At 42.0% G+C, this 27742-nt stretch overlaps 3 protein-coding genes across 3 annotated transcripts; all 3 read right to left on the reverse strand.

Moving 5' to 3' along the window:
• Window positions 1-4931: 4931 nt before the first annotated feature.
• LOC124049995 (eukaryotic translation initiation factor 5B-like) lies at window positions 4932-12917 on the reverse strand. Its single transcript, XM_046372158.1, has 7 exons — window positions 12618-12917; window positions 12312-12488; window positions 12052-12102; window positions 10377-10727; window positions 10105-10155; window positions 8472-9019; window positions 4932-5001 (listed from the first exon to the last, which is right to left on the reverse strand). Exons 1-7 carry the CDS (start codon window positions 12657-12659, stop codon window positions 4932-4934), a joined length of 1290 nt encoding a protein of 429 aa, XP_046228114.1. The 5' UTR covers window positions 12660-12917.
• Window positions 12918-17432: 4515 nt separating this feature from the next.
• LOC124049996 lies at window positions 17433-19641 on the reverse strand. Its single transcript, XM_046372159.1, has 6 exons — window positions 19341-19641; window positions 18596-18765; window positions 18244-18498; window positions 18056-18143; window positions 17768-17973; window positions 17433-17630 (listed from the first exon to the last, which is right to left on the reverse strand). The coding sequence occupies exons 2-6, from the start codon at window positions 18653-18655 to the stop codon at window positions 17433-17435; spliced, it is 807 nt and encodes a 268-aa protein (XP_046228115.1). The 5' UTR covers window positions 18656-18765; window positions 19341-19641.
• On the reverse strand, window positions 19613-24207 carry LOC124049997. The gene is made up of 8 exons (XM_046372160.1): window positions 23214-24207; window positions 21903-22105; window positions 21626-21719; window positions 20763-21464; window positions 20618-20672; window positions 20343-20517; window positions 20126-20235; window positions 19613-19635 (listed from the first exon to the last, which is right to left on the reverse strand). The coding sequence occupies exons 1-8, from the start codon at window positions 23223-23225 to the stop codon at window positions 19613-19615; spliced, it is 1374 nt and encodes a 457-aa protein (XP_046228116.1). The 5' UTR covers window positions 23226-24207.
• Window positions 24208-27742: the final 3535 nt, after the last annotated feature.

Below are 27742 nucleotides of genomic sequence, written 5' to 3' on the forward strand. Positions count from 1 at the left end.
AGGGTCTCATACTGAGATGATGGGTGGGAACAACACTCACAGAATCCTTGGCTGAAGAATGCAGCCGCTTGAGCTCATGGTTCCGCTCAAGCTTGCATTACAGCAGCTGCTTCACAACCTGTAGTTCTGTATAGAGAACCTGGCAGGTACGGCACCCAGGATCAGGTGTTCTAACTGGTTGGCGTCCTTGTTTTTTCCTCACTGGGGGCTGCAATGGAGATGATGTATGTAATGATGTCTCAGCTGTGGTGTTGTGGTGTCAAGGAGAGCTTTGCTTCAAGTTTTAAATTATATACAAATACACATGGAAAGTCGACCTGATGGTTTGCTGCAAGAACTGGTCAGTGGTTTTGTTTAACTTCTCTGGCCTCATCGGGTTGACCGGTGACTTTTGGTGATCTGTAGCCAATTGTAGGCATTTACTACAATTTAAAATGAATGTTGGCACTGCAGTAACACTGTATGATCTGTGGGAGAAGCTGAATTGAACCCCAGTGGTTTAGGTGCCCCTGTGTGGGCCCTGAACAGAACTAGCCTAGGGAAAACGCGGTAGAAAGGGTGAAAATAATGACGATGGATGGTAGTGTCTCTGTTAGTTGTCTCTCTAAGCTTTTGCTGTTTTTGCTTCAGCTTTTACATTCAATGCTCTTAAGGGGAGATGTTGGGTGGTCTATACTGAGAAGATGGTCTCCTTCCATCTTCCCAGTAAACTCTGTCAGAAACCCTGCCCCTCCCCCACCCTTCCTCTTGATCACGTGAACGAGTTGTAAGTCTCTTCTGATTGACTGCTGACAATGGGGGCGCTACTTAGGGGGCTACTTCGGTGATATTTTCAGGACTGATAACTCATGTCCAGGTAAGAGTAAATCCCCCTTCTGTTTATGCTTTAGCACAGTATTTAGCCCACTTTTCTGTTTCTGCTCTGCTACAGTGCAGTTTTAGTGCAAAGTTTTTGCCCACTTTTTCCTCGATAGTTTTTGCTAATGTGTTGTTCTCTCGTGAAATTGTAGCCCACTTTTTCTCGATCTTTTTTGCTAAAGTGTTATTTTGTGTGAAATTTCTGAGCTAGAGTTGGATGAGGTGTAGTAGAAATTTGTCCAATTTAGAATATGTTTTGGAATATTTTATATACTTAGTGTATTTATTATCACTCCCTCTACGATTTTCTGGGCTTTTTGTGATTGTTGTAGCTTAAAATGCCTGATTTTGTGGAATTAAAAAAAAAAAAAAATGTGTTGAAAGATATTTGTAGGCTTTATTTTCTTTACATCACAGGAGAAAGGCCATTTTAAACAATCTTACATTCTTGTAATCAACACCATAAGACAGTTATAGTTATTTAGATGTTTAGTTTACATCAGCTCATGACCCTTCAAATATTTTTAATACACAGATATGTAATTAATTATGCTAAATCTGTATTTTCTGAAAATTCATAACCTTACTCAAGATTTTCAAACAGTCCAGTTGCCTTCAGACTTTAGATGAGGATTTGCTTTACCATGACCTAGATGGTTAAGGATCTTCACAAACATCTTTACTCAAACAGATACATTTATAAACATTTTAAAAGAAACATACACACAAAGTATATCTGAGATTTCAAAAAAGCTACAAAACCACACTTGATCTTTGTTTTCTGAGATATTATAATTAGTAAACTCTTCATCCCTCATTCATCATAAAAGTGACTCTGATGGCTCTTGGGGCTAAGAGAATACCTCTTACTCTCTCACTCAGTAAAACTGATGTAACAGACCAGTTTTCTTGTTCTATGTTTAACATGTATATTCCCATATACAGTCCTTCCCTAACTGTAACCCTTATATTTTACAGTGAAACCCTGGCAGTGCAACCTGAATCTGCAGCCCACCAATCCAAGTACATCATTATGCTTGTGCATCAACATTGCTGTCTCCCAGGATATTTCACCGGGATATGGACTTTTGCCATGGTGATATTATGCTCTCTTACCCTGGAACCAGCTTGTTCTGTAAAAATAATATCTGACAATAATTACTATTACGAAGCTAGCGATATAAGCATAACTCTTAACTGTCAGTTCACCCTTGATCCTGAGGATTTGGGTAATTTGGACATACAGTGGAACATTGTGCCACCAAACACGCAGGAAGATGACAAACTTATACTCTTGTATACTCAAAGTATCATTCATAATAATTTATATGCCCCTTTAAATAACAGGATCTACTTTAAGTCTCCTAAGCCCCAAGACGGTGATGCTTCTATAAGCATCACTGACCTTAAGCTTACAGATTCTGGAAAGTACCAATGTAAGGTGAGAACGTTAGCTGGAGAACAGATTAAAGACATTTTTCTGACTGTATTTGAGAGGCCAAACAAGCCAGTATGTTGCGTGGATGATGAACCTGTGTTAGATACAAATATAAGGCTCAGATGCAGATCCTCACAAGGCACTCCACCGATTAAATACATATGGACAAAGCTCAGTGAAAACAAGATGCTGACTCCAGATGCCCATTTTGATGCTCCAGGAGGGGACTTACACTTGGATAAGATCACAGAGAGGGACTCTGGAGCCTACCGCTGTACCGTCCAGAACTTTGTGGGTATGGAAGACTGTGAGCTTATACTCAAAATCACATCTCTATCAACTGTGATTGACGGCAATGGACATATAGCAGGAACTACAGCTGAAATTACAGCAGGAGTGGGTGTGAAACGCTGTGAACTTATACCCAATGTCACATCTCCATCAACAGTGATTGACAGACATGGACCCATAGCAGGTACTACAGCTGAAATTACAGCAGGAGTTGGTATTGAAGACCCTGAATCTATACTCAGTATGACATCTGCATCAACAGTGATTGATGGACATGGACCTATAGCAAGTACTCCAGCTGAAATTACAGCAGGAGTGGGTATCAAAGGCCGTGAGCTTATGCTGAATATCACATCTCCATCAACAGTGATTCATGGACATGGACCTATAGCAAGTACTCCAGCTGAAATTACAGCAGGAGTGGATATCAAAGGCCGTGAGCTTATGCTGAATATCACATCTCCATCAACAGTGATTCATGGACATGGACCTATAGCAAGTACTCCAGCTGAAATTACAGCAGGAGTGGGTATCAAAGGCCGTGAGCTTATGCTGAATATCACATCTCCATCAACAGTGATTCATGGACATGGACCTATAGCAAGTACTCCAGCTGAAATTACAGCAGGAGTGGGTATCAAAGGCCGTGAGCTTATACCGAATATCACATCTCCATCAACAGTGATTGACGGACATGGACCTATAGCAGGAACAAAAGCTGAAATTACTGCAGGAGTTATTATTGCTGTGATTGTGCTCATCACTGTAACGCGCACCACAGTTATTTACTATCGCCGCAGGAAAGGGCAATATTCTTTCATACTGCACTCATCATTGCAGCTCAGTTGTGAGGAAGAAGACGACCCATTTGAGATAGTGGAGACTACCGACCCTGTGAGTAGCTGTCAGATATTCATATCTCTGTTTTATAATTAACTGCATGCTGTTTAGAATGCTGTATATTAAATGTGAACTCTGGAGTCAACTAGTAATTAAGGAGCAAACCAGTGATTAGTATACATTTCATAGCGTGGCAGCTGGAAACCTTTGAATGTAATTCTGTTGAATAACAGGACCATCTTAGCAATTAAAGTGTGAGTAATAATCCAACATCTATCTGTCCCTTGAATAAAAAAATCTCATGATTTGTCTCCAGGTGCTGTCTTCCTCTGCAGAGGACAATGAGAAGAATGAAGAAGAATCTATTGAGGACAGACTGACTACCTGTGTTGAAGCTAAGGTGAGGAGTATTAAGCTTGGTTTAATGATGTGTACACACAGAATAGTTATTTTTTAAAGGATTTCTGTCTATGAAATCTAAATTATCTAAATCACAAAATCTCCTCTTTAGGATTTGAGCTCCTCACAAATAGAAAAATCAGAGGACAGTGGATCCATGGGAAACAGAGATGAGGTTGATGCTGAAGGACAGGTGAGTGGAAGTGAACTGGTTTAATTTTGTGTGCATGAAATCCTGCCATACGTGAACCAATATGTGCCTGTGCCCCATCTTTAGGAGCCATGTTCCCTGCACACAGAAAATGAGAAAAATGCATCCAACGAGGATGTCGCCAAAGCATTGTGAAGCAAAGGTGAGCAGTATGTAGATGGTTTTAATGCTGTTTACAGATATATTGGAAAACAACATCTTTTTGCATCCTTTTAGGAGGCATGTTCTTCAGATGAAGAAAGGTCCAAGGATGAAGAAACCTTAAAGTTCTGTGTTCAATGTTAACATCAAAATAAGACCGGTTTATGTGAACATTTAACTCAAAACAGTTCAGATTAGATCACAAAAGAGAACAGCATGTCCAGGAGGCACATCCATTCAGACCCAGCGAAGTTCCTACATATGTTGTCATTGAATTCATTTTGTTCGGAGTTTGTTTGTTTGTTTGTTCAAATAAATTGAATTGAAATTGTTTCAACCTTTACTCAAACTTATGTGAAATGTATGATCTGTCTATAATTGATTAAAGACTCAGTCAGGAGGACAGGACATCCACAAGTGCCATGTCCCTGAGGACAGAATAAATGTTCTTGAATACATGTAAGTATTTGAGGAAGAATTCACATTTGTTCAAAGTCTTTGAAAGGGTCTCAAACTTAAAAGTTGGGTGTTTTAGCTTTTTGATACGGAGAAAGTGGTCTTCAATAATCTCATGAATGCTGGAGTCAAACTTAAGTTACTTCCTGTTATGTGAGACAAAGGGGTCATGACTGTATCTTCATACTGTTATCAGCTATCGCTGAAGAGATGAAGGATCCAAACGCAGATTCTCGCTTTGAGATTTATTTATAGTCAAAAGAAAGAATAACAAAAGGTGTCCTCTGAAAGAGGGTTTCAAAAGACGGGCAGAGAAAACACGACGAAGGACGCCACCACCGCTGGACAGGGAACTGGAGATGGCGATCTGAAAGAGAAAAGATTATCAGACGACAAAAGAGACTTTCAAAGGTTTCTAAAGGTTGCCGTAGTACTACTGTGGGGAAAAACTGAAGAATTGGCGGAGAGTAGATGCGGACCAGGTCCTTAAGTAAGAAGCGGTGATCAGGAAGCAGGTCGGCTTAATGACACAGGTGATTTCACTCGACTCCAATTCCCCGTCCTGCCGGCACAGCTGTCCCCGGTGTGCCTGAAGGAAAAGAACAAAAAACTAAAACAAGAGCAGCCTAATACCCGGCCACAATCCTAACACATACACCCACATTTCGTCAAAGGGCTCTCAGTCATTCTCTAGACAACTTTCTATTTTTAATAATTTCCCTTGTATAGGGCACATTACGTACCACACGTACCACAGGGCTGTGTGCTGAGCCCATTCCTCTACTCCCTCTTCACACGTGACTGTAGGCCTGCACATGGATCCAATTCCATCATCAAATTTGCTGATGACACCACAGTTATTGGCCTCATCAGCAACGACGATGAGACAGCATACAGGGAGGAGGTACAGCACCTGGCCACATGGTGTGCAGACAACAACCTGCTCCTTAACACCAGCAAGACAAAGGAGCTCATTGTGGACTTCAGGAGGGAGAGAGGAGGCACGCATGCCCCATACACATCAACGGGATGACGGTTGAACGTGTCTCCAGCTTCAAGTTCCTGGGGACCTGCATCTCAGAGGACCTGACCTGGACCACCAACACCTCCAGCCTTGTGAAGAGGGCTCACCAGCGCCTCTTTTTCCTGAGGACACTGAAGAAACACCATCTGTCCTCAGCCATCCTGGTGAATTTCTTCCGCTGTGCAATTGAAAGCATCCTGACCAGCTGTGTCACAGTATGGTATGGGAACTGCTCAGTTGCAGACCGCAAGGCGCTACAACAAGTGGTGAAAACCGCCCAGCGCATCACAGGGACTCCACTTCCAGCCCTTGAAGACATCCAGAGGAATCGCTGTCTGCGTCGAGCTCGCAGCATCCTCAAGGACTCCTCCCACCCTGCTCATGGTCTGTTTGCACTCTTGCCGTCTGGCAAGCGCTTCAGGAGCCTCAAGGCCAGGACCAGCAGGCTGAGCAACAGCTTCTTCCCCAGGGCTGTCTCCTTACTGAACTCAGCCCCCCACTAACACCCTCATCCTACACCACACTCCACTACACCACCCTATCCTAACTGAGTACTACATACTGAGTGTTGCACTAGTTCCTCTACCTCACTGTTAATATAGTTAGACTACTGCCTATCGTTGTATACACTATATTGTCCATTGCACCAGTGATTTATAGCTTAATTTAACATCTGTAAATATCATTTGTAAATTGTGTTATAGTTTCCGCCTACACTGGATGCACATTTAAGCACATATCCATCTGTATAGTATGTTCATAGTACTTAGAAACACTGTATATTATGACAACTACCTGTATATCATGTTTATATTATATCTGTAGCATAGACACCTGTACATACCCTGTACATACTGTAAATTACTGTATACCTGGCACTTACTGCTTATTGCACTTCTGGTTAGATGCCAAACTGCGTTTCGTTGCATTGTACTTGTACATGTGTAATGACAATAAAGTTGAATCTAATCTAATCTAATCTAATCTAGAAAGTAGGGTCTATACTGCAATGTTGGATCTGCAGTATAAATCCAAAATCTCCATGTTAGTCCCTTGTCCTGATGCTCTGTCATAAAGGAACGTTTTAAGCCTTGACTTAAATGTGTCTGCCTCTCTGACAAATGGAGAGAGCTGTTTCCACAGTAAAGGACCCCAGTAAATGAAGGCTCTACTTCCCAGTCTATTTTTAGAGATACTGGGAGTCACTAACAGACCTGCATTCTGGGAGCGAAGTGCTCTGGCAAGACAGTATGGAATGATGAGGTCTTCCAGATAAGATGGAGTTTTGTCATTAAGAGCCTCATAAGTCAGCAGAAGGATTTTGAAGTCTATTTTAAATCCTACAGAAAGTCAATGGAGAGAAGCTAAAATGGGAGAGATGTGCTCTCTCTTACTAACTCCTGTCAACAGCCTTGTGGCAGCTTTCTGGCCGAGCTGGAGACTCCTTGGAAAGTTTTTCGGACATCCTGACAAAAGAGAGTTACAGTAGTCCAGCCTGAAAGGGATAAACGCATGGACCAGTTTCTCAGCATCATTCTGAAAAACGATATTCCCAGTCTTAGCTATACTGCGCAGGTTGCGCAGGTGAAAGAAGGCTGTCCTAGATACTGTTGTAATAAAGAAACTATTACTGAAATGTTGGGTTTAAGCAGGCAAATTGGGTCAGACCCAATTTCAGTGTCAGGCAAAGGTCATGCCACTGACGTCTCATTTGTCTTATGACTCTGGAACATCAAAAATGTCACTCCAATATCAAGAGCCCATCAGTTCAGATTTCTGCCAGAAAAATGTGGACACTAGATATGTTTTGATGTTAGTGAGACCAACTGATCTTGGAAATGTACATTATTGTTTATATTACAACTCTAAACTAATTTGTAGTTTATGAAACTGGCTGCAGTGTAAATGTATTGTCAGAATATTGTCATTGTGTAAAACAGGAAATAAAATGTAACATGATACACTCTTGCTGACTTTTTATTTCAAAACAATGTTTAAATTGAAATATTTAAGAACAGAATCAACATTTTACAAAAAAAAAATCCTGCTGAGTCATTATTTTGTTCTTTTATGTGAAAATGTTTTCCCTCTTGCTTTTCACTTTTTCTTTACATCATCTTTTTTTCCTCTCTCCTGCTCCATGTTGTCCTCTTCTCCTCAGACACCCCCCCTCCTCTTTCACTGCCTCTTCTTCACCTGGTCCTTTTCTCCTTGGACACCCTCTCCCTGCTTTGACCTCTTTGTTTCCATGTTGTCCTCTTCTCCTCAGACACCTCCCCTCCTCTTTCACTGCCTCTTCTTCACCTGGTCCTTTTCTCTTTGGACACCCTCTCCCTGCTTTGACCTCTTTGTCTCCATGTTGTCCTCTTCTCCTCAGACACCCCCCCTCCTCTTTCACTGCCTCTTCTTCACCTGGTCCTTTTCTCCTTGGACACCCTCTCCCTGCTTTGACCTCTTTGTCTCCATGTTGTCCTCTTCTCCTCAGACACCTCCCCTCCTCTTTCACTGCCTCTTCTTCACCTGGTCCTTTTCTCCTTGGACACCCTCTCCCTGCTTTGACCTCTTTGTCTCCATGTTGTCCTCTTCTCCTCAGACACCTCCCCTCCTCTTTCACTGCCTCTGCTTCACCTGGTCCTTTTCTCCTTGGACACCCTCTCCCTGCTTTGACCTCTTTGTCTCCATGTTGTCCTCTTCTCCTCAGACACCTCCCCTCCTCTTTCACTGCCTCTTCTTCACCTGGTCCTTTTCTCCTTGGACACCCTCTCCCTGCTTTGACCTCTTTGTCTCCATGTTGTCCTCTTCTCCTCAGACACCTCCCCTCCTCTTTCACTGCCTCTTCTTCACCTGGTCCTTTTCTCTTTGGACACAGTCTCCCTGCTTTGACCTCTTTGTCTCCATGTTGTCCTCTTCTCCTCAGACACCTCCCCTCCTCTTTCACTGCCTCTTCTCCACCTGGTCCTTTTCTCTTTGGACACCCTCTCCCTGCTTTGACCTCTTTGTCTCCATGTTGTCCTCTTCTCCTCAGACACCTCCCCTCCTCTTTCACTGCCTCTTCTCCACCTGGTCCTTTTCTCTTTGGACACCCCCTCTCCTTTGTCACTTCTTCTCCATGTCGTTCTTCTTGCCTCTGATGTTCCTCCTGCTGTTTCTCTCTTTTTTCCTCGCAGATATTTCTTTCCTCCTCCTCACATGCTGCCACCTGTTGGTCAATATGTTTTTTGTTGCAGGTCTTTCTCTTTCTCTTGAACAGCTCACTTTGATGAAAAATTATTTCCAACCCTGATGATGGCTTTGGACAAATGTTCTGAGAATATTTTGCCAGGACTTCAGCTGTGGCTGGGCTTACATAAGCCTGATTCATCTGAGGAAAAAAATAAAAAATAAACACTAACAGGTTCTCAAGTAAAATACACCAATACTGATCTTCAGATATGTGTCAAGTGCACAAGAATTTTAGCTTTATATAATATTTTATTTGCATCTTCGTATTTTATTTGTATCTTCGTTATGTTACTTTATTTATAATTTATCTGTACTGTGAAATGGAGCACTGCAATCCAAGAATTTTCCTCAAGAGATTAATAAAGGATTCTGATTCTGATTCTTTTTTAGACATGATAAACCTGTCTCTAGTTACAGGTTATGTACCTCAGTCATTTAAATTAGCTGTAGTTAAACCTCTTCTGAAAAAGCCTACTCTAGATCCAGGCATATTGGCAAACTGTAGACCCATTTCTAACCTTGCACAAGAATAGCCTATAACAGAAGCTCATTACTCGGACTATGAAAAAAATCTTTCTGGAGTTAATCTGGTTGTGGAACTCGAAACACTCAGCGAGCTAGGCATCCTACATCGGGAAGACCAAGGAGCCTGCAAGGCAGTGGACTCTCCTCCCACCACCAGCCGACATTGGAGGTGGCGAAAGCGGTATGAGAGACCCAGCACGTGCCGCAAGAGGTGTGCTAGACCCAGCAAGTGGGGCAAACAAGCGGGTATCAGCGCCAGGCTAAAAGCAAACCCATACAGACCTGCACTTCCTTCCATCCTGGAAAACAAAATGGACTGCCTCAGACTGAATTTAACCACACAAAGAAAGGTGAGGAAATGCAATTTTGATCCCGTGTGTAATGATTTACATAGTGTGATTGACAATAAAGTTCACTTTGACTTATAGTGCCTCTATAAACCCACTCGGTCGAGGCAGATCACCTCCCCCCCCCAACCTGAGTCTGGTTCTGCTCGAGGTTTTTGTCTCTTAAAGGAAGTTTTTCTTCTTGTCACTGTCGCCAAGTGCTGTTCATGGTGGAAACTGTTGGGTCTTTCTTTGTATATCATTTTCACACAGAGTACTGTTTAGACCTGCTCTACATGTAAAGTGCCTTGAGATAACCTGTGTTATGATTTGGCATTATGTTAATAAAACTGACTTGAAAACGTACACCCACCTGTGAAGGGACTTGTACGGCCACAGCCATCTTTGCCTTTTTTGAGATTTCCTACAGACAGAAAAAACCCATGTTATCAGATACACAAAATAGTGAAGATAGTGAATAGTGAAGTTTATACATATCAGTGGCTTAAATGTGGAAATTTGTTCAACCAAATGTAGATTTACCAACAATTTCTCTTCTTAACTCCATTGTAATCACTAATCATAACTAAAAATGAAACACTACTGTGGTATATAATTCCATCTTTACTGAATTGGAGCTCTCACCAGACTGTTACTGGGTGTGTGTGCAGGCCTTTTCTTTCGCAGCTGGATAAACCTTGGCTTCACACTGGCCTCCTTTCGCTCCTCCACTGATGACTCCTCCTGCTGTCTCTCTCTTTCCTCCTCACAGGTCTTTCTCTCCTCCGTGGTGTCACACAGCTTTGTCTTTCGATGAACATTCTGTGAAGGTTGTACCAAGGTTTTAGCTGGGACTGACCTTACATAAGCCTGCTTCATCTTACAAAAATTTCTCAATGAAAATCTACCAATTCCAGATCTTTGGTTTTGTTTATTGTGGTGTACACCTACCCAGGGAGGGATTTGTGCAGTCATCTTTGCCTTTTTTGTCATTTCCTACAGACAGAAAAACTCATATTATCAGATCGACAAAATAGTGACGGACAAGTTTCTATATATCAGTGGCTTCAATGTGGATTGTTTTTCTCCCCAGCTCTGCTGTTGTTAGTTATCATACTTAAAAATTAAATGTTATTGTCATTTAGAATTGCAGCAACCTTCAAACAGAATAATGAGGAAGATAACAGAGATTAGGTAAATTATGGCTGGTGTTGGAACAGACCCCACAAGTGCACATGCCACAGATAAGGTGTCAGCCAAATAATCTATATGTCAGCATAATGATGGGTGACATGACACTAACATGGAACAGAAAACACTGATAGTAGCGCTGAACATCCAGCATGTTCATCATCTCAGGAGATAATGGCTCATTGCGTCCACGTATGTGATGCTGTGTACGCAAGTGTTGACATCATTGATTAGGAGCCTACACACCCGAATAGGCAAGATCCGCCCAAAACACGACAGCAGATTCCAGGGAGGACCAATCATCACGGATCACCTGCGACCAATCCAAAGAAGCAACGTCTTTCTTATCTTTGTATTAAACTACTGGGCCAAGGAGGAAGCCTACAGAAGTGGGGATCGGGCCCTGTACAGGCAAGCCAGGAACCAGCTGACCAAGGAGTTCAAAGTGGCCAAGAAGAGCTATAGTGAGAGCAGCAACTGACCAACTACAGGAGTCCATCCCCCCACCCTGCAGAAAACCCCAACAGGCTTCCTACATCGGGAAGACCAAGGAGCCTGCAAGGCAGTGGACTCTCCTCCCACCACCAGCCGACATTGGAGGTGGCGAAAGCGGTATGAGAGACCCAGCACGTGCCGCAAGAGGTGTGCTAGACCCAGCAAGTGGGGCAAACAAGCGGGTATCAGCGCCAGGCTAAAAGCAAACCCATACAGACCTGCACTTCCTTCCATCCTGGAAAACAAAATGGACTGCCTCAGACTGAATTTAACCACACAAAGAAAGGTGAGGAAATGCAATTTTGATCCCGTGTGTAATGATTTACATAGTGTGATTGACAATAAAGTTCACTTTGACTTATAGTGCCTCTATAAACCCACTCGGTCGAGGCAGATCACCTCCCCCCCCAACCTGAGTCTGGTTCTGCTCGAGGTTTTTGTCTCTTAAAGGAAGTTTTTCTTCTTGTCACTGTCGCCAAGTGCTGTTCATGGTGGAAACTGTTGGGTCTTTCTTTGTATATCATTTTCACACAGAGTACTGTTTAGACCTGCTCTACATGTAAAGTGCCTTGAGATAACCTGTGTTATGATTTGGCATTATGTTAATAAAACTGACTTGAAAACGTACACCCACCTGTGAAGGGACTTGTACGGCCACAGCCATCTTTGCCTTTTTTGAGATTTCCTACAGACAGAAAAAACCCATGTTATCAGATACACAAAATAGTGAAGATAGTGAATAGTGAAGTTTATACATATCAGTGGCTTAAATGTGGAAATTTGTTCAACCAAATGTAGATTTACCAACAATTTCTCTTCTTAACTCCATTGTAATCACTAATCATAACTAAAAATGAAACACTACTGTGACTATTACTGAATTGGAGCTCTCACCAGACTGTTACTGGGTGTGTGTGCAGGCCTTTTCTTTCGCAGCTGGATAAACCTTGGCTTCACACTGGCCTCCTTTCGCTCCTCCACTGATGACTCCTCCTGCTGTCTCTCTCTTTCCTCCTCACAGGTCTTTCTCTCCTCCGTGGTGTCACACAGCTTTGTCTTTCGATGAACATTCTGTGAAGGTTGTACCAAGGTTTTAGCTGGGACTGACCTTACATAAGCCTGCTTCATCTTACAAAAATTTCTCAATGAAAATCTACCAATTCCAGATCTTTGGTTTTGTTTATTGTGGTGTACACCTACCCAGGGAGGGATTTGTGCAGTCATCTTTGCCTTTTTTGTCATTTCCTACAGACAGAAAAACTCATATTATCAGATCGACAAAATAGTGACGGACAAGTTTCTATATATCAGTGGCTTCAATGTGGATTGTTTTTCTCCCCAGCTCTGCTGTTGTTAGTTATCATACTTAAAAATTAAATGTTATTGTCATTTAGAATTGCAGCAACCTTCAAACAGAATAATGAGGAAGATAACAGAGATTAGGTAAATTATGGCTGGTGTTGGAACAGACCCCACAAGTGCACATGCCACAGATAAGGTGTCAGCCATATCAGTGGCTTAAATGTGGAAATTTGTTCAACCAAATGTAGATTTACCAACAATTTCTCTTCTTAACTCCATTGTAATCACTAATCATAACTAAAAATGAAACACTACTGTGGTATATAATTCCATCTTTACTGAATTGGAGCTCTCACCAGACTGTTACTGGGTGTGTGTGCAGGCCTTTTCTTTCGCAGCTGGATAAACCTTGGCTTCACACTGGCCTCCTTTCGCTCCTCCACTGATGACTCCTCCTGCTGTCTCTCTCTTTCCTCCTCACAGGTCTTTCTCTCCTCCGTGGTGTCACACAGCTTTGTCTTTCGATGAACATTCTGTGAAGGTTGTACCAAGGTTTTAGCTGGGACTGACCTTACATAAGCCTGCTTCATCTTACAAAAATTTCTCAATGAAAATCTACCAATTCCAGATCTTTGGTTTTGTTTATTGTGGTGTACACCTACCCGGGGAGGGATTTGTGCAGTCATCTTTGCCTTTTTTGTCATTTCCTACAGACAGAAAAACTCATATTATCAGATCGACAAAATAGTGACGGACAAGTTTCTATATATCAGTGGCTTCAATGTGGATTGTTTTTCTCCCCAGCTCTGCTGTTGTTAGTTATCATACTTAAAAATTAAATGTTATTGTCATTTAGAATTGCAGCAACCTTCAAACAGAATAATGAGGAAGATAACAGAGATTAGGTAAATTATGGCTGGTGTTGGAACAGACCCCACAAGTGCACATGCCACAGATAAGGTGTCAGCCATATCAGTGGCTTAAATGTGGAAATTTGTTCAACCAAATTTAGATTTACCAACAATTTCTCTTCTTAACTCCATTGTAATCACTAATCATAACTAAAAATGAAACACTACCGTGACTATTACTGAATTGGAGCTCTCACCAGACTGTTACTGGGTGTGTGTGCAGGCCTTTTCTTTCGCAGCTGGATAAACCTTGGCTTCACACTGGCCTCCTTTCGCTCCTCCACTGATGACTCCTCCTGCTGTCTCTCTCTTTCCTCCTCACAGGTCTTTCTCTCCTCCGTGGTGTCACACAGCTTTGTCTTTCGATGAACATTCTGTGAAGGTTGTACCAAGGTTTTAGCTGGGACTGACCTTACATAAGCCTGCTTCATCTTACAAAAATTTCTCAATGAAAATCTACCAATTCCAGATCTTTGGTTTTGTTTATTGTGGTGTACACCTACCCGGGGAGGGATTTGTGCAGTCATCTTTGCCTTTTTTGTCATTTCCTACAGACAGAAAAACTCATATTATCAGATCGACAAAATAGTGACGGCCAAGCAAGCCAGGAACCAGCTGACCAAGGAGTTCAAAGTGGCCAAGAGGAGCTATAGTGAGAGCAGCAACTGACCAACTACAGGAGTCCATCCCCCCATCCTGCAGAAAACCCCAACAGGCTGTACGAAGTATCCCCCTGCTTCAAACACTCCATCATCACCCCAGTTCCCAAGAAGCCCTCCATCACTGGAATAAATGCCTACAGGCCCATCGCCCTGACGTCTGTAGTCATGAAATCCTTTGAGAGACTGGTGTTGAACCACCTGAAGGGCGTCACAGGCCCCTTGCTGGATCCCCTGCAGTTTGCCTACAGGGCAAATAGGTCGGCAGATGATGCTGTCAACATGGGACTGCACTACATCCTGCAGCACCTCGACTCCCCCGGATCATATGCAAGGATCCTGTTCAACACCATCGCCCCCGAAATCCTCCAATACAAGCTCACCCAGTTCACGGTGCCTGCCCCCACCTGTCAGTGGATCACCAGCTTCCTGACTGACAGGAGGCAGCAGGTGAGGCTGGGGAGCATCACATCAAGCACCTGGACTATCAGCACCAGCGCCCCCCAGGGGTGTGTCTGTCCCCGATGCTCTTCTCCCTCCCCGACTGCACCTCAGGGCCCCCGTCTGTGAAACTCCTGAGTTTACAGATGATACCACCACCATTGGTCTAACCCGGGACGGTGATGAGTCTGCTTACAGACAGGAGGTGGAGCTGGAGCTGGTCCACTGGTGAAGTCGGAACCACCTGGAGCTGAACACGCTCAAGACTGTGAAGATGACAGTGGACTTCAGGAGAAGCCCCCCCCCCTCACCATCCTCAACAACACAGTGTAGACCGTGGACACCTTCAAGTTTCTGGGAACCACAATCTCCTGGACCTGAAGTGGACCTCCCACATAGACACTGTCCGGAAAAAGGCCCAGCAGAGGTTGTATTTCCTGAGACAGCTCAGGAAGTTCAACTTGCCACAGGAACTGCTGATCATCTTCTACACTGCCATCATCCAGTCTGTCCTGTGCACAGCCATCACTGTGTGGTTTGGATCAGCCACCAAACAGGACAGGATCAGACTGCAACAGAGAATCAGGTCAGCAGAGAGGATCATCGGGGCCAACCTGCCTTCCATCCAGGACCTTTATCGGTCCAGGGTCAGGAAATGGGCAGGCCACAAACTTTTTGAACCCCTCCCCTCTGGAAGGCGCTACAGAGCACTGTACGCCAAGACCACCAGACACAAAGACAGTTTCTACCCCCAGGCTGTCTCTCTGGTCAACTGCAATAGTCAGAGTGTCAGGAAATGAACACAAACAGTAAAAAAAACCCACTGCACTAAACTGTCCTCACTGTACAGTTGTAATATTTCTAATATTTTGTGTCTTTTCACACAGTATTTTTGTATTCATACCGTACAATTGTAAATAGTCTGTCTATCCATGTAAATACTACACGTCTATTTTTTGTTCCTCTTACCCCTCTAACTTATTCCCCCCCCCCCGTACATTGAGCAATGGCAACCCGAAAACACATTCCCTGTTTTTCCTTGTAAAAACCTGGCCAATAAACCTGATTCTGATTCTGAAATGTGTTCAACGAAATTTGGTTGAGCTCCAGTGTGACTCTTATCATACTTAATGCCAGTGTCTTTAAAGTGGGACAATTCAATTTGACAGATAAAGTCTGCAATTTTGCATTCTGTGAATGCAAAAGGAAAAATGATGACATAAATAAGAGCAAAGGAGAAATACTACTAGAATTTAGAATTGCAACAACCTTCAAACAGAAAAATTTGGCGGATATTACAGATTAGGGAAATTATGGCTAGTTTGATTTCACTTCCTCTCCTTACCTCCACTGTTGTCACTTATATCATCATCATGAAATGTTATTGTCATGGTTATGACTGGGTGGGACTGGTTTACTAAACTGGAGCTCTCACCAGTCTGTTCCTGGGTGTGGGTGCAGGCCATTTCTTTCGCAGCTGGGGAACCCTTCGCTTCACACTTGTCTCTTCTTCCTCCTCCTCCTCTTCCTCCTCTTCTTCTTCTGTTCCATTCTTTGGGGGCTGCCAATCAACTGACCCCTCATCTTCAGAGGAGCTCAGCTCAGAGCTCTGATTTAATGAGACAAAGAGTTATTTTTCTCACTTAGGACACAAACATTATTCTAAGCACAGAAACTACTAAAGACAACTCTTGCCAATCTGTTCCTGGGTGTAGGTGCAGGCCATTTCTTTCGCAGCTGGGGAACCCTTCGCTTCACACTGGTCTCTTCTTCCTCCTCCTCCTCTTCCTCCTCTTCTTCTTCTGTTCCATTCTTTGGGGGCTGCCAATCAACTGACCCCTCATCTTCAGAGGAGCTCAGCTCAGAGCTCTGATTTAATGAGACAAAGAGTTATTTTTCTCACTTAGGACACAAACATTATTCTAAGCACAGAAACTACTAAAGACAACTCTTGCCAGTCTGTTCCTGGGTGTGGGTGCAGGCCATTTCTTTCGCAGCTGGGGAACCCTTCGCTTCACACTGGTCTCTTCTTCCTCCTCCTCCTCTTCCTCCTCTTCTTCTTCTGTTCCATTCTTTGGGGGCTGCCAATCAACTGACCCCTCATCTTCAGAGGAGCTCAGCTCAGAGCCCTGATTTAATGAGACAAAGAGTTATTTTTCTTACTTAGGACACAAACATTATTCTAAGCACAGAAACTACTAAAGACAACTCTTGCCAGTCTGTTCCTGGGTGTAGGTGCAGGCCATTTCTTTCGCAGCTGGGGAACCCTTCGCTTCACACTGGTCTCTTCTTCCTCCTCCTCCTCTTCCTCCTCTTCTTCTTCTGTTCCATTCTTTGGGGGCTGCCAATCAACTGACCCCTCATCTTCAGAGGAGCTCAGCTCAGAGCTCTGATTTAATGAGACAAAGAGTTATTTTTCTCACTTAGGACACAAACATTATTCTAAGCACAGAAACTACTAAAGACAACTCTTGCCAGTCTGTTCCTGGGTGTGGGTGCAGGCCATTTCTTTCGCAGCTGGGGAACCCTTCGCTTCACACTGGTCTCTTCTTCCTCCTCCTCCTCTTCCTCCTCTTCTTCTTCTGTTCCATTCTTTGGGGGCTGCCAATCAACTGACCCCTCATCTTCAGAGGAGCTCAGCTCAGAGCCCTGATTTAATGAGACAAAGAGTTATTTTTCTTACTTAGGACACAAACATTATTCTAAGCACAGAAACTACTAAAGACAACTCTTGCCAGTCTGTTCCTGGGTGTAGGTGCAGGCCATTTCTTTCGCAGCTGGGGAACCCTTCGCTTCACACTGGTCTCTTCTTCCTCCTCCTCCTCTTCCTCCTCTTCTTCTTCTGTTCCATTCTTTGGGGGCCAATCATCTGACCCCTCATCATCAGACGAGCTCACCATCTGTTTTAGATAAGATGAAATGATCTTTTTCTCACTCACTTACCCTATACACTGAAACTGATGAAGACGACTCGTACTGATCTTTGACTGGCTGAGGATAGCTCTTTCTTGTGTAAGTTTAGAACCCTTCCAGTCACCTGCTGCTTGTTTCCATGGTTCTTCTTTTCAGGTTCTTGCATGCCCTTCCTTGTGTCCTCCTGAGGTGATTCTGTCACCACCTCGTCATAGTCTGCACCTGCCCTCTTGCTCCTCTCTTTCTTCTTCTTTTCCTTATCTGCATAGCTTGACACTGCCATCATCGTCAATGCTCTGCTCTGAACTGTGTACGCTGTCGGGTCATCCGCTGTAAAATGAAAGGTTAAAATCATAAACTGATACTATTCAAGCCAACAGAATTGTTTTTCAATTTTTTATGCTGATGTAACCTTGGTAAAATCTTTTGGCTGTTTGGGGATCATGGCACATGAATGATGCTACCCTCTCATATTTTTCAAGTCCCAGCTGCCGCTTGGCCTGATGGGAGAAATCATGCACAAAGTACATAAGATAAAAATGTTGCACCTTGTAATAATAATAATAATAAAGACTTTAAAGGAACAAAAATGTGTCTTACAAAAGTGGCAACAGAAGAACGTAACATATTGAATGTGGGGCCAGGACCCAGATTCAGTCCTTCCCAGGCACCCTTAAAATACTCTGGGAGTTTCAACAAGGGCCCTCCAACAGTGGTATGAAAAAACGTGGATGCCTCTGAGCCTCCCTCAATTTGACCACGAAGTCTGTTGTAACGCCTGAACCAGGCATACTCCTCTGGTTTCAGTGGTATGGCTGCTTGCCCAAAGTATCTCTGGGTTTTGTGCTCCTGAATCTATTTTTAAAAGACATTTGATTAGTGTTTCTAGCTAAGGTGTTAAACAATAGATGCATGTTGTGTTCACTTGTTTCATTTTAATATTTGTACTTACACGAATGACACGACAACCTCTTGTAGTCTTTTCAGCAGTCTTGACCTCTTTCACGGTCATGTTGGTGATTACTCCCTTCCGATGTCCAGTTGTTGCAATGAGAAACCCACCAAGTAGTCCAAAAAACAGTCTGAGTTTCCTTATGTTATGTGGTTCCTTCGCAAGATCATCTTTTAAAGAAGAGGAACAACATTTTATGCATGAGCGTTCAAAGACAGTCACTTTTAGGTCTGGAGCTGATTTAGCAACTCTATTTTCCACTACCATAACCCACCAAACAATAATTCTGTACAAATTGGAAGACACCCTAGTTAGCAGACAGCACATAGGCATGGACCCAGTTTCTAAATAGTCAATCTAAAATCTTGAAGGGCTCCTCAACACAATTTGATTGAATATACATAGTACCAATTTATCTCAAGGAAATTCAATCGAATGCAACTGGACTTGGTTATTTGTCTTCGAAGAACCTTGACTAGGCTAGGACTAGTCCCAGGCTAGTCAAGCGAGCATGAACTGATGAAGCCTCTTGGATGAGAGGTGAAACGTCTTCAAAGACAAATAACTAAGTCCAGTTGCATTCGATTGAATTTCCTTGAGATAATCATGACCTGGATGAATGAGAATATTCACAGGCTCATAGTACCAATTTACAACAAAAAGCCATCTCAGTGCATTTTGAATAGAAACAAACAAATAATCTCTGAGAGATGTTTGAACAACTGCTGTAACTGGTGATCCTTACCAAGTGCAGCATCAATATGCTTTGGTGCCTCCTCTATGAACTGAGCATGTTTTATGGCCTTGACAAGTTTGTCTGAAGAACAAACAAACAAAAAACAACTACTGTTCAGCACATATGTGTCTCAACTTAAATCACGAGATTTTCATCAATGGAGGTGAATACTGAACTTGCCAGACTTGGTACGTCGCACAAGGAGCTGGTGCCCAACAACATCTCTGCCAATGTCTCGGACACGTGCCCTAAGCTCCACTGTCAGGGCCTTGATTCCCCTTTCACCAAGCCTCATACAAGACGGCTTCATGTTGGACAGATTACCAGAAGTATCGAAATGTAGATAATGATAATGACAATGAAGTATACAGAAGGTATTATGGTGATTTTGATAACAATGGTAGTGACAATAATGGTAGTAGCTGTACTGAGTCTTAACAGATTTAAATCAGATTATGACTAAACAGTAGTAATTGCAGTAGGTTTTGAGCAGGACGACAGCAGGACCGCAGCAGGAGGTCCAGTCATGATCGCTAGGAATCTGCGGGACAAGAAAGCACAGGGACTCCAGGGAAGAAGTTGAGTTAGTAATATGCATTAATGGGACATGAATGTGTGCAGAAGGAGAGGGAGAGGAAGAAAGAGCTCAGTGCGTCATGGGAGGGCCCCCGGCAGTCTAAGCCTATAGCAGCATAACTAGGGGCCGGCCTAGGCCAGCCCTAACTATAAGCTTTATCAAAGAGGAAAGTTTTTAGTCTACTCTTAAATATAGAGAGGGTGTCCGCCTCCCGGACCGAAACCGGAAGATGGTTCCATAAGCAGTTTTAAGAATGCCAAAACATCCATTAAATATATCCGTTGGGTTGTGGGTTTGAACCCTCTTTGTTGCAGGTTGGCTACAAACCTTAAAGGTCAAAAATAAGCATTGGTTCATGTCCTCTCATAGTCAATAGACATGTCCTCTCATAGTCAATAGACAATCAGATAATTCTTCAAATTTTGTAAACTTACCCTCTGACTCTTGAAATATCCTGCAGGAACAACAGATCTCCATTTGGTTTGGGGGAGTTTGCCATGAAGTGCAGGAAGTGGAACACATGAGTGGCACGCTGCTTTGCATTTTCCTGAACTTTCCTGGGAGGGTTGGCACCTTCCACATGGCCTTTAAAGTCTCTCACCAGTTTCACTGAGGGACATGTAAATAAATAATTAGACATTACACAATGGTAAACATGTGCCAGTAAGATTCATAATCCTAAATATTTTGATAGAAATGTGATATTCACCATAAGAAGAGGCGTCTGATGCTGAATTTTTTGGCACACGCTTATATTTCATAGCCTGGAAAAATATGAAATGAGTTGCACACATCCAAACTTAATGTCCAGAACTGGTCATATTGATATGTAAGTAGAATGAAATGACCCTCACATTTGCACGCATTGTAGAAGAATGCAGCTGCTTCAGCTCATCATTTCGTTCAATTTCGCATTCAAGCAGCTGCCTTGTCACACGAAGCTCTGCAAAAAGATACTGGCAATTTTCACAACCATCTGCAGGTGTCCTTGGATGAAGGCGGTGTTTTTGTCTGACAGCGGAGCGGGGAGGTTTGCTGGCTAAGGATGAGGATGCTGTGGTAATCAGCGGCAAAGGTGAAAGAGCAGTGACAGCAGTTGGTGATGCTCTTGAAGGGGACATGGATGGTCCACAGTCAGTTGGTACTAGGCTCACAGAATCTGTGACACCAAGTACAGTGGAGTCTACGTCTGTGTTACTTGGTGATGGCAAAGCTGAGAGAGTTGCACTGGTATTATCTGAAGGAGGAGGTGTTTCTGGGGCAGGTGTGGATGGCTCACAGTCAGTGGATCCTGGACCTACAGAATCTGTTGCATGTATGGCAGTGGACAGAGATGATGCAGGTGTAAAGGTGGCTGTAGTATTACTGAGGGTCGTTGTCCTTTCAGACGCCCTTGCAGCTATCTCCCTGTGGACAGCCTCTTCAATGGCAGATTCATCCACTTCATCCATATGTGACACAATTGGTGGTTGGGGATGGCTGGCCCTCAACAGTGCCAGTTCCCTTGCAATGTACCTGTCCTTTGCCCTTTCCATATAAAGTTTAGCCATAGGTTTCTGAAAAAAAGTACAACATTGCTTTAAATGCAAATGTATTTTGTCTAACTCTGTTCTACGTCACAGTTTCATACCTTATGTCATATCATATCTACTTCTCCTTCGCTCTATTTTTAAGGACAACCAGCAAATCAATATAAATACAGCAGTCAAATACATACCTTCATCCCATGGACCTTTAACAGATGCTTGTCAAGTCTGTTGATATGTTTAGAGTTGCATAACAGAACTGGACAGTCCAGATTTGCCCTAAAGCTGGGGAAATGACACCAATGAAAAAAAGCATATTATCTAGAGAATAGGATATTGCCTTACTCAACAGCAAAACGTGGTAAAAGTCCCTGTATTAATTCATTAATTCAGTAATATTAAAAATGTCCCCATTCCATGTGTGTGTGTGTGTGTGTGTGAGAATGGTAATATTTCCAAAACACTTACTGTCTGTGAGCCAACTTGCTTAAAAGACTAAGCTCTTCTTTGTTTTTCACTTTCTCTGTGACTTTGAGATGCTGCATTATATCCGCGTATCTAAGTCCACAAATTGGACACTGATGCCCAGCCGTTTGATTGCTGGGCCTTCTTCTGGGGTGAGGAGACTTTGCAGGCACAGGATTTTTCTGTGCTTCGGCCTCCTCTGGTCCCTGTGTTCAAATGGAAGAGATGGAAAAAATAACAAATTTTGTCAATCATGTCAAATTTTGCACTAGAATCAGGCAAATTGCTACTTTTTTTGTCCAAGAAAAAATGTTTTCAAATGTAGTGAAAGTGGCGTCATCTCACCTGATTGACAGTTGTTAAAATGTTTGGCTTGTTATTGCTGTCATCCTTATTACTATGCACAGAACTGAATTGCTGATGTTTGCACAATAACTGTCCTTGTTTGGAGATAATAGTAACTCAGACCTCTATACTGTATTCACACCCTCTTCTCTCCTCTTCCCTCACTATTTTCACTTATCATATTAACTTCAAGGTTATGTTAATTCATGTGTTTCAGCACAAGTTAATTCATTTGATTTAAAAAATGTTCTTATTTTACATGTACAACTGCTGATGTACATACTGGCGTTTACATTTAGCATTAACATATTATATATTTCTAGAAGCATCTTTAAAACAGCTATAATAATATGGTGAAATTGCTTCACATATATTTACTTCAGTTGATTCTGAGTGGATAGTGTAGCCACATGAGAGCTTATAAACAGGAAACTTAACATGTGAAGCCACGCAATAAAAGAAATACTGTCCTATAAAGTGGATATGTGTCTCCCTGGTGTTTCTTTTTATCAAGAGTAACTGACTACTTTCTATTGAACCCTCATGTTATATTAATGCAATATAATTACAAAGCGACTATTTTTTTGTTATTATCGTCATTAGGCCTGCTCAATATATCCAGCTATGATAAGATAATGTCAGACCACTGCATGAAGACACGTTGTTACACATGCACCCTCTTCTCTCCCTGCAGGTTTCAGCAATGGAAGTATTTTATATTTATTATTACTTCATATTTGCTGGCTTTATGGGCTAAATATCAAATAACAAGAGTTCACAGTAAAATTGATGTTCTTTGCTCAGAATGACTAGATGACAGAACAACAATTAAGGACAATGTAGTGGAAATAGGATTCTTCAATGTTTTAAAGTTTTAACATTTTCATTCTACAGAAATAATTCACGTAGAACAAACACTATTTGATACGTACATTTTAATGGAAAACAACGTCAGGTGAGCTAACTTACCTCGTCATTCATTATTTAACCTTGCTGTAGCAGAGCGCAGTGACGCGGACGCGGGTTTTATACAACTTTAAGCTGTAACGCTGTAAACAAGCGAGGCTGTGCATGAAAGTACAGGCCTGCGAACGGAGACTGTGGGTTCGCGCGTTCGGTTAATTAAGAGAGGTGGGTCCCTGCAGTTCTTCCAATTGCATCACGGCAATTGCAATTTTGACAAATCACCGCGACTTGAGCGATTGTCATTTTTTTAAACGAAAATCTTTATTGAAAACTTGAAAAAGGTTGATAAACGTGTACAAAATAAATAAATAAGATTAAAAAAAAAGGTAAAAGTTAAATAAAAGTCTGAACATACATACCCCACACATTTACATCCTTCATATGGTCTTTGGATCAATTTGATCAGTCTTCTATTGGACCATTTTTTAATAACCTTTGAGTTCATATTACTGGACTATTAGCCTTTGTGCAGAAACTCCTACAGAAGATGTTTATCTGATAGTGCTGTAGCCAAATTTAAGGAAGTGATTCCTTCAGTAATGAATTCAATGCCATGTCTCAAAGTAGCAGAGGACTTGTCTGCTTCCTTTAGCCCCTCACAAATAGATCATCTTGTTGTCACAGGCTCATTACGAACTACTCTCTACTCTATTGCACCTCTGATTAAACAAAGGAGCTTAGCATGAGTTTGCTGGCGTGAAGCAAGAGGCACATAAAACTGAACCCAAATGGCATGCCACTAAACTGGAAGAATCTCGTTTAGTCTGGCAAGATAATCTTAAAACATACAGGAAGGCTCTCCGTAATGCCAGAACAGTCTGTTACTCTTCATTAATAGAGGAAAATAAGAACAACCCCAGGTTTCTCTTCAGCACTGTAGCCAGGCTAACGGAGAAACACAGCGCTATTGAGCCATCAATTCCTTTAGGTCTAAGTAGTAATCACTTCATGAGCTTCTTTAATGATTAAATTATAACTATCAATCACCTCTTGGCCCGTTGAGGCCAAGAGGTAAAATGAAAAATGAAAATGATTAATCTGTCTTCAGAGATGGGAATTAACGAAGTACACATTTTTGGTATCTGTACTTTACTGAGTATTTATTTTTCTGAGTACTTTTTACTTGTATCCGTTACATTTTAACACGAGTATCTGTACTTTTTACTGCGCACATTTTCAAAACAGGCTCGTTACTTTAGTTTTAATGCACGACAACGATTAAACCATTAAAAAAATATTAAGCCGAGAACGGAAGACTCCACGCCGAAGGACCTGGGGCCTAAGAATGTGTTATTTGTGTTGCTGCCTGGTTCAGTTCCGCAGTCCTCACTTACATCAATGGATCTCTCGTTCAAGTAACTGAAGCTGGTTAATGTGAAAACAACAACACTACCTGCAGCCTGTGAGATGAGAAATCTGTGTGTGTGTGTTTCTGGGTTTATGCCCATTAAAATTTCAGAGACAGTCTATGAAGTTTTGTTGAACCTGAAGGTGAAAAATGTTAAGCAGAGGAGAAGATAAGCAGAATAAACGGGAGGTGCAAACAGATTGGGGAATGGGGATGAGAAGATGGAGGAGGGTGATGGGTTTGTTTAAAAAGCTTTTTTTTTTTTTTGTTACAGCCAACCTAACATGTCTAAGGCTGCCCCATTTACACTAACGGCCACATGGCCAGTGTAATTTGGGAGGAGAAGATTGGTGTAAAATAGAGTTACCCATTATATGATATGAGATTACGGGATTACAGTTGGTTTTGCACAGAAACGACAGGTAAAAAGAAATACTTGTACTTTTACTCTAAAAGTATAAATCATCTGTACTTTATACTTGAGTAATTATTTCAATGAGTACTTTTATTTTTATCAAAGTCATTTTTTTTCACAAGTACTTGTACTTTTACTGAGTACAGAATGCAAGTACTTTTCCCATCTCTGTCTGTCTTTATTAATCTGTTTTTATTATCGGGATATGTACCACAGTCCTTTAAAGCAGCTGTGATTAAACCTCTTCTTAAGAAGCCCACTTTAGACCCAGAGGCTTTAGCCAATTACAGACCAATATCAAACCTCCCTTTCTCTCTAAGATACTCGTGAAAGCTGTAGCCAATCAGCTGTGTAACTCCATGACAGTTTATTTGGTGCAGCGTTTGGCTCGGTTGGTGGACCAGGGCTTAGTCCTTGCTGCGGAGGCCCGGGGTTCGAGTCCGACCTATAGCACCTTCTTGTGTGTCGTTCCCCGTCTCCCTCTCCCTGCGTTCCTGTCGCTCGTCAGCTGCCGCTATCCAAGTGAAGCAAAAAATAATCTGAAAAAAAAAAGAAGTTACAAATGACCTCCTTATTGCATCAGACAAAGACTCCTTTCTGTACTTGTCCTGTTAGATTTTAGTGCCGCATTTGACCACTGACCATCAAATTCTTTTACAGAGACTGGAACATCAAATTGGCATCAAAGAAACCGCCCTAAGCTGGTTTAAGTCGTATTTCTTAGATCAGTCTCAAGTTTGTTCACATCAAGCCTGATGAAACCAATCAGTTAACTAAACTCCAAGCATGCCTTAAGAATATAAAAAGTGCGATGACCTACAATTTTCTGATGTTAAATTCAGACAAAACTGAAGCTCTCGTAATTGGACCAAAACACCTCAGAAACTCTCTTTTTAGAGACTATGTTACTTTAGACAGGATCACCCTGGCCTCCAGCTCAACCATAAATAATCTTGGAGTTGTTTTTGATCAGGATTTGTCCTTTAATGTCCACACAAAACAAATTTCAAGGACTGCATTCTTAGAGTGTATATAACGTTCTTAGATTCTCAAAACACAAAATTTAGAACTCTGAATGAAATCAATTTTATTTCTGAGACACTTTTCGTGCATAAAATCAATACAAAGTGCATCACAGAGGCTAAAAGCAAGAAAGACAAAAAAACCCAACCCTCCCACCCCCGTGATACACAGAGAGACAGAGAGACATACACACACACATACACTCACTCCCACCCACATACACACATATACACAAGCTCATATCTTCTGCACACAGTATGGAGAGACATGGCTGGGCACCGAGACCTGGGGCAAGGAGAAACGACGGCCCACGACTAGAGGGAGCACCGCCGTAGAGACAGCCTCGACCCGGGCAGACAGGAGGCCCCAGGTGCAGAGCCCTCCAACCACCCTGGCCAGGGCCATCCACAGGACAGCACCCCTGTCTGTAAAACAGAGGCAGATCCCAGTGTGGAGGGCCCCGTGAGGAGACACTGAAGCTAAAAACTGAGGGACTAAAACTGTAAAATAAGATATAAGTGAACAAAATACATAAAATACTTTCAACATATAAACATAATTAAAATAGTAAAGAGTAAAGAATTAAATATGATAAAAAGTCTGATTAAAAGGAATAAAGAAAATTAATGAAATCATAAACATATATAATTAAAATATTAAAGAGTAAGAAATTAAATATGATAAGAAGTCTGATTAAAACTAATAAAGGAAATCAATAAAATCAATTAAAAGCCTGATTAAAAAGGTGAGTCTTGAGCCTTTTTTTAAAAAAACATCAACCGTCTCTGTGGCCCTGAGGTTCTCCGGCAGACTGTTCCACAATCGGTGGCCATAATAACAAAAAGCTGCCTCCCCGTGTGTTCTAGATCTAACTTTTGGTATTGTTAAAAGGCCAGTGCCGGAAGACCTCAGGGTCCGCGAGGGTTGATATGGTAAAAGCAAGTCACATAAATAAGAAGGCACAAGACCGTTAAGACATTTAAAAACAAGTGTATCCGCAATTTCAAATGACCTTTGGTTCCTATGTTTCCACTGGTGGCTGTGTTGGATCCAAGGTTCGACATGTGTATTTGAAAGATGAGTAGATGAAATGTTCTTGTTGGTCCCAGTGACTTTTTATTGTAGAAATTTGATTAACAGATAACAACAAATAAAATGAACTTAATATATTTTAGTGCTATGGCCGCACGGTCAAAAAACTGTTGCCTCTCCCAGCCACCCCTGGAAGCCGTGCCTTCTGGGTAATATAGCCCTTTTGCTTGGGCTCCACCTTCTGGTATCAGGTGGCCACCAGATGGGGTGGCTCCACCTGTGGCCATACTGTCAACTCACACTCTCACATACTAATGAAAAGGAAACAAGAAGGCATTAGAATAAACAAAAATATAAATTTGGCTCCTACAAGTAAAATAACCTTAAAATCAACTGGACTGAAAATGTACATATATTACATTATCAGTTTTGAAAAAAAAAAACTCCTGAAAATGTAATAAATTCCCAATAATGTAATAAGGTATTACAATCCGTGTATCATTCGTTTTTTTCTATTTTCAATTGGCAATCAAAAATGAAAAAATAAAAAAGTGACAGATTATTTTGTTTTCTCCAAGAGCACCCATGGCCAAGACATTCCAAAGGTGACCAACTATGTTAACACATCAGATAGGCACATCAGGCTAATATGAGAGTCTATCTATCTATGTATGTATCTATCTGTTTATCAACCATAATTGCCATGAATTTGAT

The sequence above is a fragment of the Scatophagus argus genome, chromosome 18, assembly GCF_020382885.2.
Source record: "Scatophagus argus isolate fScaArg1 chromosome 18, fScaArg1.pri, whole genome shotgun sequence".
NCBI classification, from domain to species: domain Eukaryota; kingdom Metazoa; phylum Chordata; class Actinopteri; family Scatophagidae; genus Scatophagus; species Scatophagus argus.